The sequence below is a fragment of the Carassius carassius genome, chromosome 1, assembly GCF_963082965.1.
Source record: "Carassius carassius chromosome 1, fCarCar2.1, whole genome shotgun sequence".
NCBI lineage: Eukaryota > Metazoa > Chordata > Actinopteri > Cypriniformes > Cyprinidae > Carassius > Carassius carassius.
In genome coordinates, this window is record NC_081755.1 from 24,970,982 (window position 1) to 24,984,883 (window position 13,902).

The 13,902-nt window shown below is 37.8% G+C and overlaps 1 protein-coding gene across 2 annotated transcripts; it reads left to right on the top strand.

Moving 5' to 3' along the window:
- LOC132113994 (complement C1q tumor necrosis factor-related protein 6-like) lies at positions 1-7,590 on the top strand. 2 transcript variants are annotated; one of them, XM_059522212.1, is made up of 3 exons: positions 1-45; positions 2,968-3,156; positions 6,697-7,590. In XM_059522212.1, exons 2-3 carry the CDS (start codon positions 2,976-2,978, stop codon positions 7,242-7,244), a joined length of 729 nt encoding a protein of 242 aa, XP_059378195.1. In that variant the 5' UTR covers positions 1-45; positions 2,968-2,975; the 3' UTR covers positions 7,245-7,590. The 2 variants fall into 2 exon arrangements, with proteins under 2 accessions (XP_059378195.1, XP_059378117.1); XM_059522134.1 differs by lacking the exon at positions 1-45 and adding an exon at positions 1,433-1,719.
- The last annotated feature ends 6,312 nt before the right edge of the window (positions 7,591-13,902 follow it).

Below are 13,902 nucleotides of genomic sequence, written 5' to 3' on the forward strand. Positions count from 1 at the left end.
TCTCAGCTCACTGACCCAACTGCAGCTGCAAACGCAACAAGTACTGTAAGTTTTGCTTACACACACACACACACACACACACACACACACACACACACACACACACACACACACACACACACACACACACACACATGCACTTACAATAACATCCGAAAGATCAGATATATTGTGCTTCATAGTTCATTTAGGTGCATTATAAAGTAAAATGAGTTTTGTAAAATGACACTTTTGTAACCAAAATGTGCAACCTCGAGATGATCTGTAAGTTACAGTACAGTGTAACTTTTTTTTTTTTTTTTTTTTTTGCAAGCTAATTAACATCTTGTTAGCAGATGGACAGCTGCCGAAATGGAGAGCATGTGCAAAGCGTTCTTGCGTCCTCTCTGCACGGCTGATGTATCTCACACACCTACACAGCATCTTTTACAGTTTTACAATACAGTAATATAGGAAGACAGACGTCATGTGGTTGTTTTGTTTTAGCATTTTTTAGTAAAACATTCAATTTTGTTGCAGCAGGCAACATTAAATCAACAGGTGATTTTGCACTGGAAATGTAAGAAACAGTGGTCTTCAGACATTTTCAAGCCCCTTGTTAGAGACAGAAAGGACCTGTTACATGCTGTACTAAAATGGTGATTGCATTATAAGATTGGTTTAAAATAATCACATTAAATATTAAAATTATCATTACTGTACATTACGTTTGAATATTGCTTGATACATTTGTATTAAATTGACAGTGAAACATTTAGCCAAATTTTAAAATGCATTAATTTCATATGCATTAGTTCTAACAACTAATTAATTAATTAATCAATCAATCAATAATTGGTTGTTGTGGATCATCTGTTGAAAACTCTTGGATTAGAATGTATTTTTTTGGCCATATTTTGTTTATTAATTTGTCAAAAATCTGATGATTATTAGTAGCAGTATGAATTTGAGTCGTGCTTTATCTCATCTTTAGCTTTGGTACACTCTATGAATGTCTATCACTTGCACTTTTGCAATGGAAATTGCCAGTATTGAAAGTTGTATGACTTTTTGTGAGTTTTATGACTAACCCCCTTTGACATACTTTTTATGCTGTAGTGTAGTGGTTCCCAATCCTGGTCCTGAAGAACCCCCAACACTGCAGGCTTTTGGTGTCTCTTATCTGACACACACACATTTGAGGTCTGGAGTCTTCACTAATGAGCTGAGGAGATGAATCAGGTGTGTTTGAACAGGGAGACACTAAAACGAGCAGTGTTGGGGGTTCTTCAGGACTGCTATATACACTGCTATACAGTAGTATATCAAAAGCTTGACTTTTCTTGTGGGTCTCAACATGTCAGACCCAGCAGCCTGTTAGTCTGATGTAATACAAATCCTACAGATGTCATACTGTGTGTAGAGAGGAACGAGGAATACACAAAACAGTATTTAACAGAGTCCAGGAACAGGGTCTATCCAATACAGGGAATCACAGGAAACACACATAGCAACAAGTAGACCCGACAAACAAGAACTGAATGGACTAGGGCTTTTAAAGACAGGTTAACAAGGGAAATCACAAATTAACAGGGACACAGAAAACATGTGGAGGGAACAGCACAAAGAAATGTGTGAGTTTGTATAGCGTGTTGTCCTGCTGATTTCCAAGTAAAAAACAAAGCTTATCGTTCTCTTCAATCAGGAACTCTGGAACTCACCATGTGCTTCTGTTTCTCAGTTTGTCTTTGGCTTTTTGGCTTGGCGAACATGACCAAAAGCTTTTAAAAGTGGATTTGAGCTTCTGTTTCAAACACACTGTGGTAAGATTTTTTAGAAAGAAGATTTTAAAAAGTGTTTCATCAGTAAGAACTTTTCTATTACATTTCTATGTTATTATTTTTAGTCTGGTCTCCAGTGTCACATGATCCTTCAGAAATAATGTTACTGGCTTAAGAAACATGTCTTATTATTATTAGTATGGAAAATAGTTGTGCTGCTTAATCTTTTTGGGGAAACTGTGGCTTTTTCAGCATTCTTTGATGCATAAAATGTTCTAAAGAACAGTATTTAATTGACATAAAAATATTTTATATTGTCACTTTTGATCTGAGTCTGAAAAAAAAAAAGGATTGAGGAAGCAAAAAAAAGATCTATCCTACAGAATTTCATTTTATTTTCCAGTTTGCTTTATGATGCTGGTTTAAATATTTGCTGGTTAAATACATGTATTCCACCCAGAAGCAATGCTTTTTTGGCCAAGACTTGCTCACTTGACAGGAAGAAATGCTTGACCACATGCAAAGCAACCAGCTAGGTTTTCTTCTTTTATCTGCTGCTTTGGGACAGTTTATCTGAAATAGATTATACCATAATCATAAAGCAGCATGGAAACAAATTAATTTAAATAGCAGCCCAGTGGTCTCCATCTGATATGATCCATGGAAATGCAACACAGCCTCATTGTTTACACTTTTTTGAGGAATCAACCTATGAATACTAATAGTATCTGTACATTTAGCTGGGACATGAGAAAATATTATAACATCATTAAGATTAAACCGCAGCAGATATGAATTTGGAAGTGTTTTAAAGTCTATAATTAGCGTTATCAGATGAACTCTGTAAGATACAAGCTAGATTCTGTCGAGTGGAGAGCAGATCGACTGAAATCTGTTAGTTTAGCTGTAGTCGTGTGCAGGTTGGACTCAGACCAGAGAAACATTCATCTGTGTCCTGAAGGGACCTACATTTGTCAGGCTGCATTCCACTCTTAGCATCAGCCAGAATCCCCTCTCTTTCTGTTTTTCAGGATCACGCTAATCCAGTCTGCCTTAATGATCCCACTAATAAATACACAGGTGCTTCCACAGTCTCCCATTAGTGAAACAATAACAGTGTGTGGAAAGTTATTATAGGAGGTGGCTGGAAAACACATGCAATGAAAGCCATTACTCTTATGAGTGCATGTTTACTCTTTTATCTCAGATCACACAATGTTTGGGTCCCTCCTCCTGCTTGCCTGTCTGTTTCTACATCTGGTAGACTCGATACCTCAGCCGGCCTGCCGTCGATGTTGTGACCACCTCCCACCACTAGATGACGCTGCGACGCTCAGAGAAAGCATACCTGCGATGCCTGAGGTCCGCACATACATCAACATGACCATTCTCAAAGGTACCCGAAAAAATGCTTCAGCTTATATGACAAAAACAAGTTGTGTGGCTCATAAAGCAATCCACATTCTTTCGGAGTAAACCCTAACACGGTTTATTGCAAAATTATTGCATTTTTCGCTTAACCAAAAATTACAATTTTATGAAAATGTACTCAAACAGGCCATCCAAGATGTGTAAATGAGATTTGTATTTTTTTTGTATCTTTTTTTCATCAGAACAGATTTGGAGTAATGTATCATCACATCACTTGCTCACCACCTGGGTCCTCTGCAGTGAATGGGTGCCGTCAGAATGAGAGTCCAAACAGCTGATCAAAACATCACAATAATCCACATGTAATCCAGACTGTCTATTAATGTATTGTAAACTGTAAAGTTATGTTTGTGAGAAACAAACTCATCAAGTCATTAATATTCTAGCTTTCTCTAGTGAAAAAAGTTGTCTGGTCTGAATCAGGAGAGAAATATGCACAGATCAAGCCCTGTTTACAAGTAAAACACAGTAAAACAAAGTAAATAAAACATGCATCTTTTCACTTCACAAGGTGTTAAAGCTTGTGGATTATTTTGATGTTTTGATCAGCTGTTTGGACTCTCATTCTGAAGGCACCCATTCACTGCAGGGTGAGCAGGTGATGTAATGCTGAATTTCTTCAAATCTGTACTGAAGAAGTACATTTACAGCATATTTTCATGTTTGGTTGAACTATTCATTTAAACCACTTAAAGCATCCACAGGCGCTGTACATGGGGTTTCAGAGTCCAATAACATGAGGAAAAACTTCAGCAAGTATTGAACATCAACATCTCGTAGCCAAATTCTGACCCCAGTGATCCTTGTTGGATTTTAGTTTTCCCTGTTTCTCAATCTATTGCTTCTCTGGCACAAGTGCTGTGGGATATTGGTTCTGAACCGTAAACTAAGCATAAATTTAACTCATCTGGGAAATAAGGCATTCAGTGGGCTGAATAATGTGAATATGTGTTTTTAGCTGCCTTCTTCCCCTCTGTGCGCCTCAGTTAACCTCTCTTGGCTCAAAAATATCTGCTCCACTGGAGGCCTACTTGGTGGACAGGAAGTGACAAACCTGGCAGGAAAGGTGCCGATGTGGCGGGAACCTGATGAGAGTTGTTTTATGTGTCTGTGCACGCACATATGTGCATGTTTGTTGCACAGAAATGTGGATGTGCACCAAATGTGGTCTGTGGAAATTCTGAGCTGAGGTCACAATCGATGCCAGAATTGTATATTGACAGAAGACAAAGAAAAAGCTTAAACCTGAGATAAGTGTTTGAGAATGTCTTTTGTTATTTTAGAAGCTGTGATTTGAGGTTCTGGGGACTTATTTTAGTTTGCCAGAATTTGTGCTTGTGTATTTACAATAATGAAAAGCCACAAGCCTTTCGGTATAGAGCTCATAACTGAATTTTATTTAGAAGCCCAAACTAAGCAACACTATCCAATTTGGTGCAGTATCTGATATTTTTATGGCCATAAAGTAAGATGCATTTCTGATAAATCAATGAGAACTTGATGCTAGAATTGCTATAACATATAAACATCAGTTTTTAAACTATTTTTCCCAACATGTCTTATTAGGATGATATTTAAATGCTTAAAGGGATAGTTCACCCAAAAATTATGTCATTAATAACTCACCCTCATGTTGTTTCAAACCCGTAAGACCTCCGTTTATCTTCGGATCACAGTTTAAGATATTTTAGATTTAGTCCGAGAGCTCTCAGTCCCTCCATTGAAGCTGTGTGTACGGTCTACTGTCCATGTCCAGAAAGGTAATAAAAACATCATCAAAGTAGTCCATGTGACATCAGAGGGTCAGTTAGAATATTTTGAAGCATCGAAAATACATTTTGGTCCAAAAATAGCAAAAACTACGACTTTATTCAGCATTGTCTTCTCTTCCGTGAGAGAGTTCAAAACAAAGCAGTTTAGTGATATCCGGTTCGCCAACGAATCATTCGATTTAACCGGATCTTTTTGAACCAGTTCACCAAATTGAACTGAAACGTTTTAAACGGTTCGCGTCTCCAATACGCATTAATCCACAAATGACTTAAGCTGTTAACTTTTTTAATGTGGCTAACACTTCCTCTGAGTTCAAACAAACCATTTACTCAAACAGTACACTGAGAGAACTGAAGATGAACACCGAGCCGAGTCAGATAATGACTCGTTCACGAGTCAAGAACTGTTTCTGTCAGACGTGTCCGATTCGTGAACCGAGGAGCTGATGATACTGCGCATCTGTGATTCAGCGTGAAGCAGACCGACACACAGGTCGTCTGAACTGAACTGATTCTTTTGGTGAATGATTCTGAACTGATTCTCTGCTAATGTTATGAGCACGGGTAAACCGAAGGCTTGAATCAAGGGCAATCATCGCCAACGACGCAATTACGTCGAGCGCAAAAGAACCGGTGAACCATTTACTTCAACCGGTTTATTGAATCAAACTGTCCGAAAGAACTACTGGTGATCCGAAAACCAATGCAACCGGTTCTTGACTCGAGAACGAGTCATTATCTGGCTCGACTCATCGGTTCATCTCTCTCTTCACATCAGTTCAGTCAGTGTACTGTTTGAGTACATGCATTACTCCGGGATATTGGTTTGTTTGAACTCAGAGGGAGTGTCAGCCACATTAAAAAAGTTAACAGCTTAAGTCATTTGTGGATTAATGTTTATTGGAGACGCGAACCGTTTAAAACGATTCAGTTCGATTTGGTGAACTGGTTTAAAAAAGATCCGATTACATCGAATGATTCGTTCGCGAACCGGATATCACAAACTGCTTTGTTTTGAACTGTCTTACAACAGACACGGAAGAGAAGACAATGCTGAATAAAGTCGTAGTTTTTGCTATTTTTGGACCAAAATGTATTTTCGATGCTTCAAAAAATTCTAACTGACCCTCTGATGTCACATGGACTACTTTGATGATGTTTTTCTTACCTTTCTGGACATGGACAGTAGACCGTACACACAGCTTCAATGGAGGGACTGAGAGCTCTCGGACTAAATCTAAAATATCTTAAACTGTGTCCCAAATATAAACGGGTTTCTCACGGGTTTTCATCATTTTTACATTTGGCTGAACTAACCCTTTAATGTTATGTGCAGAGCTCTGTAGGGACAGAACATATAATGCAATGCAACTCAACAATGACTGAGAGATGATGTTCCTCAAAAGCCTGAGGTATCATGGCCAATAATCACATTTTAACATGATTTCTTTTTTCTAGCATATTATGTATGGATAGTCAAGTAAACCTATGTTGATTTAGTCCATATGCAATCATGCAATCCATAAAAAAGTATCTGTAATCTGATTATGAATATTTTAAAATGCAATTCATTACAAGTACTTGTACATGTAATCAGTTACTACCCAGTCCTGTTTACAGGGTTAAAGTTAGTTACACCTCAGAAATAGTTACAATATCTACCTGAATAATCAGTTTACATTAGGCTCTTTCTGACATTTTTGCTTTTTCCTTACACCGTCTGTCTTTATAAGGTGACAAAGGTGACCGTGGAGAAAGAGGAACTCCTGGGAAGCCTGGGATTGAGGGTTCCCCGGGACCACGGGGGACTGAAGGCCTCAAAGGAGCTAAGGGACAGGCCGGAGCTCCAGGTGATGCCTGCAAAACCCAGCATTCTGCTTTCTCAGTGGGCCGCCGGAAGTCCCTTCACAGCGTTGACAACTACCAGGCCCTGATCTTCGACACCATCTTCGTGAACTCCCCCGAACACTTCGACATGTTTGCAGGGAAGTACCGCTGCCACATCCCAGGAATCTACTTCTTCAATGTGAACATCCACACGTGGAACCGCAAGGAGACGTACCTGCACATCATGCACAACGACAGCGAGAAGGCCATCGTCTACGCTCAGCCCAGCGACCGCTCCATCATGCAGAGCCAGAGCGTCATGCTACCTCTGCGCGAGGGTGACCAGGTCTGGGTGCGTCTCTTCAAACATGAGCGCCAGAACGCCATCTACAGCGACGACGTGGACATTTACATCACCTTTAACGGATACCTCATCAAACCAGAAACTGAGTGAGACCAGAAACGGCGACAGGAAGGAGTGAAAGGGATGTTTATGGACATGAAGTATGAAAACGTGCCAAAGTGTTTGACGAGTGGAGCAGCTTTAACAAGAACGAAAAGCATCCAGACATTTCATATTCGGTTTCTGCAGTCCAAACGAAATTCCTAATGCAGAGAAATCAGCTTTTCTACTTCAGTGTGGGGTCTTATATGAAGAGAACCGTGAAAGTTGTAGTCACATTTCACATTAGGACACTTACAACGCAAGTTAGTAGTATACGTAGAAGAATAGGGTGACCATACGAGACATTTTTACAGGACGTACCCTTGCAAGGATTTCTATATTGTCTAAAATATTCAGGTTTGTGTGCAGATCGATTGTTGTATGACGATTGTGTACAATACTTTCATGTTAGTGGTCAAACAACTTTGGATTTTTTAGGCAATATAAAAATCATTGCCAGGACGTGTCTCTATTAAATGGCACATATGGCCACCCTATTCAGAATAAAACATCATCAGCATGCGGCCGTGGTAAACAAATAGAGCAAGATGTAGATCGCTTCGGCAGCTGTGCTTTCCACATAGCGGTATTCCTTCTTTTCGCCTCCAATGTTTTAAGCTTTAGCGCCATATCGTGTTGATCGGTACGTCATTTCATGTTGAATTTTTATTGGCTAGTGTTGGAAACCAGGAGTCGTTGGGATATCGTTCATACAGAAGTTGCTCTTTATTGAGGACTCGCTGTGCGTCGCTGCAGTCATCCAAGTCTCACCACAGCAGTGATACTTTTGAGTTTTTATACATTCAAGTGGGAGGGATACATACAGGTGGAAACAATTTAAACAAGGCATGCAAATTGAATACAGGGATCGGCCTGATGCTGGCTATTTTCCCATCTTTGATCTTATCAGTATTACAGTGTCATTTAAATACAGAGGTGCCTGACAGTATCTCTGATACCTTCACATTGTCATAGAAACAAAGGCACAGCTGTGCATTGAGTTTATGGTCAGGAAGAGCATAAAAACAAAAGGTCATTATTTCAAACACTTGATTTTCCTGATTTGATCTTCTTGGATATGTCAGCTTTATTACCTCAAAATGTCAACTATTATATTGGAACCTAGATTTAACATTTTATACATTTGTAATCCCACACTAGTCAGTAGACATAGGTCATAGCAGCAGAAACTCTGTGTTTTGCCGAGATTTTGTAATCTATCTTTGGTCACAAGACCGTGACAACGGCCATCTTTGAGTCTCTTTCACAGTAGGACCAACATTTAGGAGCCACTACCAATGAAATCGGCACTATTGTTTCACGTTGGTCATCTTTAGTCAAGGACAGCCTAAAATTGTAGAGTGTATATGGGAAGTCACTTTCAGACTTTACAGATTTTGCATAACTGAACCTGACTGAAATCTGCATGGGGAAATATTTGGCCCTGAAACTCCCAGTCGCACGGATTTTGACTGGATTTCCCCTCGAAAAATATCTCAGAGCAACGGTAAATATGACTGTACCTTAACAGCATCCAAAATGAATTCCAGTGGATCTTAACTGATGGATCAGGATCCAAAACAAAAAGAGCTGCAGGTTCTGTTGGCTTGTAACCGTTCTGTCTGTGTGTAGGCTACAGTAGTTCAGTGTCATTTTATTTTATTTTTATTTTCTATTTGGTAGAAGATAAAGTTAGGCAGATGCCAACATGGTCAGGTTGTGTGAGGTGTTGTAATCTTCAAAAAAAAAAAAAAACAACAACAATGAACAACTGTATGCAAAACAAAACAAAAAGCCTCTACAGAATCAGATACAAGGTTTGGTGCTGAGCACGAGACATTCTTTAGTGTTACTTTTGATCATTTTAAAGTGTTAGTTGACATCAAACTTTCAAATGGTAATTTTTATGATATCAGGCTTAAGAAAAGGAAATCCCAATCAGAAATGTGTTGGTTTTCGATGGGTCAGGTCTTGAGATAATCTGCTTTGAGTGTGTGTGTGGTTGTGTCTGGCTCTGTTTATTGAAGGGAGGGGGCTTTTTGTTACTGTTCAGCAGGATGTATGTGGCTTTCCTTTTTCAGTCGCAAGAATCCACTTGAGAGAGACTCACATGATAGAAATATAGACAGGGAGAGCGAGATGAAATGTTCTGAAACCACAAGGCACCGATCTCTGCCCCAATCAGTGACTTAAAAGTCTTCAATTTAGTAGTTTTTTTTATCTTAAAACCACTTCAGTCTGGACTGCAGAATCCGGATCACAGGAATGTAGAGATTTTACAATATTAACAAGTAAAGAAATGGTGCTTAGAAAAAAAAAAACTAAAAAAGAAATTGGTTGCATTTTGGTTACACCAAAAGAATGAGGTGCTAAAAATAATTTTTAATTTGAACACATCAGGTGCTATGAACTGCATACTTGACTATCATTTTAAAAGGTTTTTGTTTGTATATGAATAACTCTGGTGCTTAATGTTAAAGTACTGTAAGGATGTCTAGCATTTCTGTGATTATTTTAAAATGCCACAATAAAGGTTTGTTTTCACTGATGTCCTTTTGAATAACTGATGAATGCAATCAATATTTTCTCACCCCTCCATATAATTGAAAATTATGAATACAAATATAGTGTATTGCTGCAGATGGATGTATCAATCTCAACACTTTCCAAACCTTATTTTCTATTGTCTTTAAAAACGAATAGGGTTCAATCTCAATGCTCGATCCAATGCAGGGTCTGTATGTCCTTACCAGTACAAATCATATCTACTTTAAAAATGTAAAACTTCTTCCTAGAATGTTGTGTTTCACCTATAATATGGATAAAGTATTATTTTTGAGAGAGCAATTTTTTTAACCTTACTTCAATGTGATATCTGCCACTGAGCGCAAGTTTTTAATTGGATAAACAGAGAGCTTGTGTTCTATCACCCTCTAGTGGTGAGAGGGAAAATGCATTTAATTATAATCACAATGGATTACATAATAATATTGGTCTTTTATATAGAAAAGATGATTTACAAAGAACAAAAATCAGATTTTATTTCTCTCAATAAATACAAAATTAAATTCTACATGAATCATTTGAAAAAGCAACTATACATTACTCCGAAAAATATTTGACACATAAAAGAATAATCAACAGTGAGTGAAATTATTCACATTTTTACAACAGTTCTGTGCAACCCCTAACACACAAACAGAAAAATACAAATCTCATTCACATTAGTTCAATAAACACAATCTGAAATATCAGTAATTGCACCGCAATCATTAAACAGTGAAAAGACAAGTGACTGCAGTTGCGTAAAACCCAGTGTGTGGACTGAAAAAAACTGCCCTGTTTGATGTGTTGGATTGATGGTTGGTTGATGTGTTAATTATTCTACTGTAAAGATTATGGCTTCTAATTTCTTTAAAGGAAGTGCAGTAGTTTAACACGTTGGCCCGAGTGCATATTTCTCACATCTCATGTAAACATCAACTTGATTTTCTCTGCAGGGTCACTGTCACCTCAAAACGCCGATGACACCATGGAAAAAGGACAGTTGACAATTCTAGCACATTTAGAATAAAATGAGATGTTTCACAAAAATGTTCACGAATAAACATCACAAGACATGCAAAATAAAAGCAATAACCATCTTTCAAAATATCACTTTTCATGCTGATATGCAAATTTATCTATTGACCAGTGGCAACTTTATGTAAATAAGCAATATCAATTATAGATATAGTTTAGCTAAAAATAAAAATGTGTTCAGCCTCAGGTCATCCAAGATGTACATGAGTTTGTTTCTTTATCGAGAAAAAAAAAAAAAAAAAAAAGATTTGGATAAATATAGCATTGCATCACTTGCTCAGCAAATATTCTGCAGTGAATGGGTGCCGTCGTCCAAACAGCTGATAAAAACATCACAGTAATCCACCAAAAATACACATGACCATCAGTCCATCAGTTAACTTCTTGTGAAATGAAAGCTGCATGTTTGTGCAGTCAGTTGGGACACCGCACAGCACAATAAATGCACAGCTAGTTTGTTTTGAGTTTTGAGTCTAGATTTAACTGTGACTTGTGTTTTAACACATCTGATCTCTTCTGGAAGCTGATTCCAGCTGCGGGCGGCATAGTAACTAAAGGAGGACTCCCCTTGTTTTGTGTGAACCCTTGGTATTTTTAACTGACTCGATCCTAATGATCTGAGTGCTCTGTTAGGTTTATATTCATTGAGCATATCTGAAATATATTTCGGTCATAGGTCATTTAGTGACTTATATACGAGTAAAAGTAAATCATTAATTGATTGACTGGAGTTGTGTGATGTTTCTGTCAGCTGTTTGGACTCTCATCCTGACGGCACCCATTCACTGCAGAGGAGCGACTGGTGAGCAAGTGATGTAAATCTAGTACATTTTAATTTTTGGGTGAACTATTCCTTTAACAGTGCATTCAGAGTGTACAGATCTGAGAAAAACAACTCTGCGCTCTTTAGTCTTCTTAAATACTGGCAGAAGTCTCTCTCATAAGCAGCCTCTGAGCAGGTGACAAGGTTTCATCTCTCCCATGTAGGAAGTGGAAAAAGGCAAACTAGCTCAGATTCGATTTCAGTTCTCGGATGAACAGGTGCACTGTTGCCCTCTGGTCCTACAGAAAGCTACCACCCTCCTTCTGAGTGACTCGTGGGACAATCCAGCATTATTACTAAACCCTGTCAACTTGGCAAGCTTTCTACCTGAGATAGATGCAAAAACAAAGCAGGGTGACATGAGCAAGAGCGCTGATGCTTCAATATCACAGCCGGGACAGTTTAGTGCAACAGATTAATTTCTTTTAAATCCTAAAGTTCAATAAACGAAGGTTTATGGAATATGGGTTTATGGAAAAATCCAGTTTGAGGATTTTTTTCACAGAGGGAGGTTAACAGCAGTTAAAAGGGAACGTTTTATGGATTAAATCATGGATTAGGCCAAAATTCAAGTGAACACCAAATCAAAACTTTTTTTGTTCATTTTGATCTCTGGTCTGTAACATTTTAGCTGACAAAGGGAAAGTTAAAAGATGACATTCATGCTCGATAGATCAACCAAAATGAAAATTCTGTCATCAGTTCTTTTAACTCACGCTAATAGTTTTCTTTTCAAAGCATGGATGCTAATAATGCACTAATGCAAATGAGGCAGCAGTACTGATATGACAGTAATACTCTGCAGATTTCCTTTGTGAACAGAAACCGTTAGCACAGCATTCATATGAAATAAATATCAAAATCAAAATGCGGACTCAATTTAAGTATGTTTTGAATACTTTCATACATTACTATGATAACCAATGTACAGTATGCTGATCTTTTAGTAATGAAATATGAGTACCACCTCTTTGGGTAAACCTTATCCTTTCTCCTCATTTGGTATGCAAATGACTTCTATTGTATTTTCTGTCCATCCTAGTAAAGTCTTACAGGTTTGGAATGACATGAGGCTGAGTAAATGATGACAAATTTCATTTTTGGGTGAACTATCCTTTTGATTATAAACTCCAGGGTTTGAAAGCCCCATTGTATAAAGCTTCCCATATTCGTTTTTGGCTGTTTAGGCTTGTTATGGTATAAATTATTTCCTGTTGCGGCTAACTTTGCTGACACATAACCAGGCCCTTGCTAACTCAGTTCCTGACAGGACTTCCGGTTTCAAAGCAAATTTTAAAGATCCACATCAGGGATACTGACGGCTAATGCTTAACGTATCCATATCCAAGCACACAGAGCGTGACTGACCATGAAGCTTTGAAACACAAGTCATCAGCTAAATCTTTAACCTTTAGAGGCTTCGACAGGCCATCGTAGATCAGTAAACTATGAAAAAGTGAAAGTGACATTACAGCTGCAATATCATTGTCCTTTACAGTGTAAAAATCATTCAAATATTAACAATGCTGATTTAGATTTTTGTATAAATTTGATATAAACATCAATAAAACAATACCATTTTATTTGCATCCAAGTCTTAACGTATTATTTAGTATATTATTATATTATTTTTATATTATTTATCTTGTTTATTTTTATTGGGAAATAAGGTGGAACAAGACATTTAAAATATATATTCTTCCAGTGTAGATGAAAAATCCTAGAATCCTCAAGTACACCTGTATCCTGTTTGTAATTGTAAGAAGGCACTATGTGATGCAACTGGGATATGATGATGAGCTGGGATTCGAACTCGGGACATTCGCAGCCCAACGGCGCTACATGTCGCTGCCCTCGAGGCTATCGGCAACGGTTTAAACCATTTAAGTGCATTCCATTCATATGGAGTAAACAATTCAGTAAATAAATGTCATATAACAACAAGTCCATTTAAGTGCAATTATTTCCATACTCTACTATGATTACGTTTGGAGATCTTTTCATAGAAGCATGAGTAAAACCACATTGGGTATAGGCACCTTGGTGTCACCAGATGGTTTGTATGGAGAATAATCTCATTAATTGTAACTGTTTTTAAACCATAAAAATATAATTTTCATTTTATAGCCAGGAAGTAGCTAAATCACTTGCTATAGTTCTTGATAGAGAGTCTAAAGCATCAAATCTGATTAAATAGTAAAACATGTTGGTATTCCTTTATGTTATTATGGTCCATCTGTGATGTGGAGGGAATTCATATCT

What these genes read in the sequence shown, in the direction of transcription:
- LOC132113994 (XM_059522212.1), top strand. Translation starts at nt 2,976, where the DNA reads ATGTTTGGGTCCCTCCTCCTGCTTGCCTGTCTGTTTCTACATCTGGTA. An exon ending in CAACATGACCATTCTCAAAG is followed by an intron (nt 3,157 to 6,696) that starts GTACCCGAAAAA and finishes TGTCTTTATAAG; the next exon opens with GTGACAAAGGTGACCGTGGA.